At 40.3% G+C, this 7,435-nt stretch overlaps 1 protein-coding gene across 1 annotated transcript; it reads right to left on the bottom strand.

Annotated features, from left to right (window-relative positions):
* Positions 1–175: 175 nt before the first annotated feature.
* slc5a11 (solute carrier family 5 member 11) lies at positions 176–5,496 on the bottom strand. The gene is made up of 14 exons (XM_053337635.1): positions 5,467–5,496; positions 5,119–5,223; positions 4,966–5,025; positions 4,771–4,875; positions 4,516–4,621; positions 4,327–4,407; positions 4,029–4,234; positions 3,485–3,620; positions 3,183–3,290; positions 2,362–2,512; positions 1,720–1,888; positions 1,296–1,511; positions 530–704; positions 176–411 (listed from the first exon to the last, which is right to left on the bottom strand). The coding sequence occupies exons 1-14, from the start codon at positions 5,479–5,481 to the stop codon at positions 176–178; spliced, it is 1,869 nt and encodes a 622-aa protein (XP_053193610.1). The 5' UTR covers positions 5,482–5,496.
* Positions 5,497–7,435: the final 1,939 nt, after the last annotated feature.

The raw sequence follows: 7,435 nt of genomic DNA, 5'->3' as shown, positions 1-7,435 counted from the left end.
TGAGGGAAGGAATGTCACCCTGTGGACATAACTCCTTTTACTGTGTCAGTTTTAAGTCAGAAACAAGAAGAAACTTAAATTTCTCTTCATACAAACATTAAAATCTACAAAATCTAAAAGACCTTTTACACAACCCAAACCCCATGTATCCATTAAGAATGTCATACCCTGCCTGTCAAGCCCAGAAGCCAATGATAAAGACAGTTACAGTGAGGCAAATGATGAGGTTTACATTGACAAAGATTCTTAGACGTGGCTTTTCTTTCAGAGAGCAGATAGTCTCCTCAGGTACATGAGGTGTCACAAGATTATTCTCTCCCTCCTTCCGTCTCTCCATCCCACACAGCCAGTAGAGGGCAGACATCAGCCTGGACTGGCTCTGCACACTGGACTCTACAGAGGATGTAGAGTCTAGAGAGTTCAGGAGGGGAAAGGAAAAACACAGAATAGCTGAGTGGGTGTGTTCACCCAGCATGACTGACAAATGGTCAAATGGAAAAGTTTTGTGACAAACAACATTGAGACCCACCTTTCCTGTGGGGACATGCGTTTCCATTGCTGCCCTCTTCTTCTGTTCCTGCAATTCCCATCTCATGAATCTGACTGGTCACCACCTCTGAGGTCCTAATGCTCCCGTCCACTGTGAACAGTTCCTCTTTCGGCTCCACTGGGTCAAACCTTGTAAACCAGGTGAGACGACTAATCTATTCCACACAAAAAAAAAGACATGCCAAAAACTTACACAGGTGTGTGTGTGTATATATATATATACACTTTTGAATTGCCATGGTATAATAACACTATTGCTATTATCTTCTTATAACATCTCTCTACAGCACCACCAGGTGTCAGTAATTCTTCAAGGTACCTGATATTAGTTTGCTGTACAGATTTAAAATGGTCAGAAACAAGAATAGGCAGAAGTAGATTTCTAAAGGACCAATTATGAACAGTTTGGTCACATTATTGACACCTGGTGGTGCTGTAGAGCGATGTTATAAGAAGATTGCAAAGAATGACAATAGCAATAGTGTTATTACACCATGGCAATTCAAAAGTAAAAAAAAAAAAAAAGTTCCCTTATGGATGTACACAATGGAATGAGGTAAGAAACTCTGACTCTTGACATATTGGTTTGTTTAACATATTAACCTATTTTATGTTCTACCTTTGAATTTATGTCCCAAGCACAAGTCTTTATGTTCTTCTAATGTTCAATATGAGTGAAAATAAAATTAAACAATAAAGAAAATAACCAGACAACTTAATTATAGATCTGATAAAAGTGGATTCACCTGCTCCGGTTTGGGTTCCTCTGTGGCCAGGCTCACTACAACCACCACAATCAGGGTGATGACGGACAGCAAGATGGAGAAGTAGAGGTAATGGACGTATTTCAACACTGCAGGCCTTTCATCCTCTTCGTAGCACAGGGGTGCTGGGTAGATGAAGTCCAGCAACATGCGGATGCAGCCCACCAACAGGCCAACAGCCAGGCCCCAGAATGCACCCTGTGGTGGAGACACAAAGACAAACACACAGAGATGCATTCAGTTACACTTGATTCTATCTGCCTCTGTTTAGAATAAGACAAATTAGCCCCAACACTGGCACTGTGCAGGATCTCTTTCTTTTGCTGTCACTTCTTTCAATTATTATAAATCTCTGTGGTCAGTCTGAGTGGTTCAATCAGACAGACTATGAAGTTACACAAGTCACCTTCTCATTAGTCCTCTTCCAGAAGCAGCCCATGAGGAAGATGATGGAGACAGGGGGCTGTAGGTAGGTGCTGATGGACTGGATGTAGATAAAGAGCTGCCCACCCTGACTGGCCTGGACGACAGGAATCCACAGCACAGACACTACAACCAGCACGAGCACAAACACCCTGTTTGTTTTGAATGAGAATGAAGCAATTCGGTTATGAAGACATGACATAAGGAAACTACAGATTTTGAGATGAGTAAGTGAACAGATTTGTACTTTTTGGTTTTAAAGCAGTGTGTGTGAAGGATAGAAAAGAACACATGGAAAAGTCATCACTCTGAAATATGTGGACTGATGGGTCACGGCTTGGGTAAGCATGAGAGAAAAATATAATAATTTAACATGTAAGTTAGTGGATGATTTCATCCAAAGTGCACTACAATGCCATCTGTGGTTACTTTTTAAATGTAGGTCTAGATGGTCCAACTGGGGATAAAATATTCTTCAGAAGGTTTCAACTGTTCGCTTAAGCCCTAAGTGGAAAAAGCAGATAGGAGGGTGGTCCTCTATAGAGAGGCTTTTAAAAAAATTGTTTTGTTTTTTTACAAATGCTTAAACCAGTGTAGAGTATATGGTATATATTTGTGCACGTGCCTGCCCACAAGCATAAGCTCCCACTCAGATGAACTGGTTCGGAAAGTCTTCCATAAGTCCATAGTGAAAATGGTACTGGCGCTGTTAAAGATGGAGGTCAAAGAAGACATGAGGGCAGCAATCATCACTGCCATCATCAGACCTCGCAGTCCTGAGAGGAAAAAAAACACAGATAGGAGTAAGAGAGTCTGTGTCTGTTTAGATGGTAATTGTAGATGCACATGCACACTTGATTCAGCACAGTAGTCCTTGACTCTGCACACATTAGCAATGCCAGATATATACCGCAAACCACTTCAAAATACTCTTGTTTCTATCAGCACTAATCGGCAGGACAACATCATCTATCAAATCACTGTTATGATGTGATGAAAACACAATGACAGCATGCGATGAAAACACAATGACAGCAGAGCAGTTTTCCAGACCAACTAGCCTGCAGTCTATTAAGGTGTTTTTGCTTCATGGACTGTGGACAGCGGGCCAAGGTGGGAGATAAGAGCCTTCCCCAACAAGAGTCCCCTGCAACCAAGCCAGAAGATGCCCTACTTCGGTCTGCATTTGACCAGGCATCAGTGCTAAGGCAGAGCCTCGTAGGGTAAACAAATAGTGAAGCCTGTTATAGGGCTACGCATATACTCATAGAACTGGAGCTAAATCCAGGTAACAACTATTTTCTGCAAGTTAGGATCTAACTTGCCAACCAACCCAATCCTGCAAGAGTTTAGCAATTGTAGGGTTACCATCTAGACATGATCCTGTTTCTGGTATGTTTATATAGTGTACAGCAGGAAGTGTTAGTGTAAGGGAGAACATCTCACCTGCAGGCAGCAGCTCCATAACCAGTCTGGCGTAGGCAGTATCTGAACAACCTACTGCATTGCCACAGATCTGTTTGCACAACTCAGGATCTGCACACGCCACATCATCTACACACATCATTAACAGACATAGCAACATTCAAACTCAAATATCCACAATTGGTCATCCAGTATATTTTTCTTAATAGCATCACTTGAAATATAAAAACTCACAACATTGCATGAATTCAATATTATCTAGAGTCATATATAGATGCATAATAAGTGTAAATCAAGCACATTTTTACAGTTGCATTTCCCACCTGTATAAAGTATCCTGCTGATCATGCCAGGCAACATAATGGCAAAGAATGGCAGAATCTTGAGATATGCAGCGAGCAGGGAACCACCTTTTGCATGTGTCAGGTTTTTGGCAGCCAGCGAGCGCTGCACAATCACCTGCAGAGAACCATAACCACTCACTTAACACTCAGTTAACCCCCATGGACTGTTTGTTAATAAGTAATTATAATTTACAGCATTAATTAAATTTTAATAGGGGCCTGCTTACAGTGGCATGCATCTGAATGGAAACAAAAACACATAGTTTGCTATTATGCAGAATCATGGCAGATATCAAGGTGCCAACAAATTAGATGACTATGCAGTTGCTGCAACTTAAAACAATGAAATTACCGCTATTGTGCCCTCTGCTGTCTGGGGTTTAGCAGTACTTTTTATATTGATATGTAATGTATGATTTTTTTACTATTCCTTTAGTCTCTACATTACACCTGAATTATAAAGGCTTTTCTCTTATTTGTTTGAAAAGTGCTAAACAAATAAGGTTTTATTTATTATTCTTACCTGATCAGAGCACCAGTACCACATGGAGGGGATGGACATGCCGATGAGCACCCCGGGCCATGGTAGATCAGAGTTCACTGGGTCTCTGAATATGTGGAAGGCATCATCTCGAGGGATGCCACAAGTGGAGTTTGGCACACGGATTGAGGGTATGGCGTTGGCGTAACCCTCCATCAGAGCATTCCAGCCTCCTACCTCAGCAAAGCCTCAACATGGGGACAGAAGGGTTAGACATACTGCAATGTAGAGGGATGGGCAGGGGTGGGTGTCATCAGTATAAGTGTCAGATTTGACTTACTGAAGCCCATAAGAGTGAGAGCTCCTGCCATCATGATAACAGTTTGAGCAGCATCTGTGTAGATAACTGCAGCCAGACCACCTGGGACACAACACACAACACACTCTGTACTCTGCCAGCCAGTGACACAGTATTCAGTACCCACATGAGCAAGAGATTTTTAAGTGTTAGAGCAAGGAGGAAGGTCACCTGCTACAGTGTAGAGAGCAGTGACTGACAGCAGCAGCACCACAGCCAGGTAGATGTTCCATTGTAAGGCTAGCTGAATAAATAAAGCACCAGCATACATGTCCACCTGGCCAGCAAAATAGATACAAGAGAGAAAATACAAACACAAATATTGTGTTACAGAGGGGTTTTGTTCTATACTAACCAGCTTCAAGAACATGCACATATGCATGCACAAAAATACTCACAGCATGGAAAACATTTTTTTTGTCATACCGATATCTTTGTGAAGATGTAAATAAATAAAGACAAGGTGGCTATAAATAGCTGTGTTCTTCTCCCACCAAATCTCCTCTGCAAATATTCTGGCATTGTCGTCACCTGGAGAAGAAAGACACCCAAGATGATGACCTGCATGTGCATATGTGTATCTGTATGATATCTCATATCTTATACAATTCAACAACTCACACCAGAGGCAATATAAATGGGCAGGAAGAGCCATCCAAGTAGCAGCACCATCAGCATACCCTGTCAAATACCAAATATTGACAATGCGTAATACTTAATACCAAAATTGGTTATACATGTATCTGTACCAAGAGATTATATACAATATCTTACATTCCATTCATATGCAATAGCCCCGATTCCTGCTGCAGCTCCTGACCCTGCAAGGCCGATGAAATGTCCACTGCCAATATTACTTGCAAACAGAGAAGCACCCACCTAAATATGGATAAGAGTCAAAATCATAATCCTCTCAGCATTTACTTTGAACCACAGAACTGCAACATTTTGCCTCTGCCTGTCTTACGTTTTAAGGATTAGAAATAGCAGCTCCAGATTTGTCTTGCTACTTTTATACTAGCTTTCAGTCAGTGTGACAGTTCACATAACACGCTTGAATTCATACCAGAGGAGCTTCTGAACTGATCAGGCAACCAGAAACCTATAAAATGCTTGACTCACTGGCCACCAGGTCATGCTTTTCCCTGCCAGGAAGTATCCATCCACCGTGCTGCGTTTTGTCCTCCACATAGACTGGTATAAATATGAGAAAAGTTAGAGAACATTTTGCAGGTACAAGTCAAGATAAAATGTCAGTTCAGATTACCTGAGAAAGCATTTATAAGTGTCATGAACAACATCTATGCAATGGGACACCTCCATCAAGTATTATGCTATGTACCAAAATGACTGACAGATGACATGTTAGGGTACAATGAGTGTGCAAACTCACATACGTTTAATACACACAATGACACCCACAAAGATTCTTCTCTATTACAGGAGGAAGAAATAAAAAACTAGTAAATATAGTAGATATAGTAGATAATAGTATAATAGTATAGGTTTTTTTATGCAGCATGGAGAAAATGTGCATAATAGGATAAAGAATACAGGTTATCAAACAGTAAGAGAAGTGTACAGAAGTGTACAGAAGAAGAAGAGTGAACACAGACTTCTGTAGACAAAAGAGCTTGAAAGAGGTGAGATGGAAAAAGTAACAAGCAACTTCTGATACAATGAGTATGAGACAAGTCAGTTCTGTTCTTGTTGAACGACATTTGTAGCATTGCTTGATATGAGAGGGGCACATGAAGAGGCACTGAATTGTGCTAAATACTGTACAGAACATTTTAAGACATTAAGCCTGTCCACAACTGTCTGACAAGAAGTAAAAATGTTTTTTTAAATAAATACTTACCCAAAAGCCCACACCCAGCACCAGCACAAAATAGACTACCAGTACCACTATGTCCACAGTAACTAGGGTAGTTGTCCCCCCTGGAGAGGGCGATGGAGACGGTGGCATGCTGGCCCTTAGGGGCCCCACCGCAAGGTCAACAGTCATCTGGAAACCACAAAATTAATTATTTTATTTTATTTTCAACTTGAACATAACACTTTTTTATTGTAGCTGTCCTTGATTCATGCCCATTTAATATCTTGACTCTTGACACCATAATTAAGTTGTAATTTGCAAAGTCATGATAAAAGTATTACTGCAAAGTGATAAGAGCGACAAGAAAAAAGTACATGTACTTGTGTACAGTAATTAAGTACAAATTAGATTTTCTGTGTTTCTTTCTACTTCTCTGCCATATTTATTTTACATCTACTTTCTAGATAACAATTTGATAATAAGCATTGTATCATAATCAAATCTCAAATTCAGGGTCTTCTATTATTTTGTATGAATCTGACAAATATTTTAAAACTTGTCAGCTACGAGAGACATTTTCAATACATTTGCTGTTGTGAGCATTAAACTGTTGACAAGTTCAACGCTGTTAATAATTTAATTTAGGTATACGAATTCTGCACTTTAACACAACTATTAACTTATGAAGCATTTTGTGACAACCAATGTGGAAGAAAAAAATCTACTTCACTTACGTCTTAAATTATGAATCAAACAGTTAAAGGATTTCAGACGTCAGTAAAAGCTACAACTCAATCTCTCAGTGCCGTCAGGCTCTGTGTTGAATAGTGTTATTTTGTAAATAAACTCACCTTTCAGTAACTTGTCACACTTTGTTTCAATCCAGGCCGACCGTCTCTGAGCTGAAGTGTCAACAATAGAGCGTATCACAAATTACCTGAGCACGATCCCAAGAATCTCATGTTTGTCTAGTAGCTTCCTCCACTCACCAGGAGATCAAACTCCACTCTCCAACTCGTGCACTACAAGGTTAAGTTAAAATGTAAAGGATTTATTACTCCTCAAAGTGTTTGCACAACACATTCAGCCAATGGGAGTTAGAAGACTGCTGAATGGGTTTGAAAGTGAAATATAAAGGACTGTGATAGCCTGATAGCACAGCAAGGTAAGGGGAAGGCCAGTGTGTGTTTGTGTCCAGCAGAGAGACACATACATCCAGGCTTATCTCACAAAAACTAATCTGTATCTCATATTGAGTTACAGCAGGGAAAA

Source organism: Scomber japonicus, chromosome 18 (assembly GCF_027409825.1).
Source record: "Scomber japonicus isolate fScoJap1 chromosome 18, fScoJap1.pri, whole genome shotgun sequence".
In the NCBI taxonomy this organism is placed as follows: Eukaryota; Metazoa; Chordata; class Actinopteri; order Scombriformes; family Scombridae; genus Scomber; species Scomber japonicus.
Note: the sequence above shows the minus strand (reverse complement) of the source record. Positions and strands in the feature narration are given on the sequence as shown.

Excerpts from the sequence above, each read along its gene's own strand:
- slc5a11 (XM_053337635.1), bottom strand. Across the intron at positions 1,512-1,719 it reads GGAAGAGGACTAATGAGAAG|GGTGCATTCTGGGGCCTGGC; the intron begins GTGACTTGTGTA and ends TCTCCACCACAG. Across the intron at positions 705-1,295 it reads AGGAACCCAAACCGGAGCAG|ATTAGTCGTCTCACCTGGTT; the intron begins GTGAATCCACTT and ends TGTGTGGAATAG.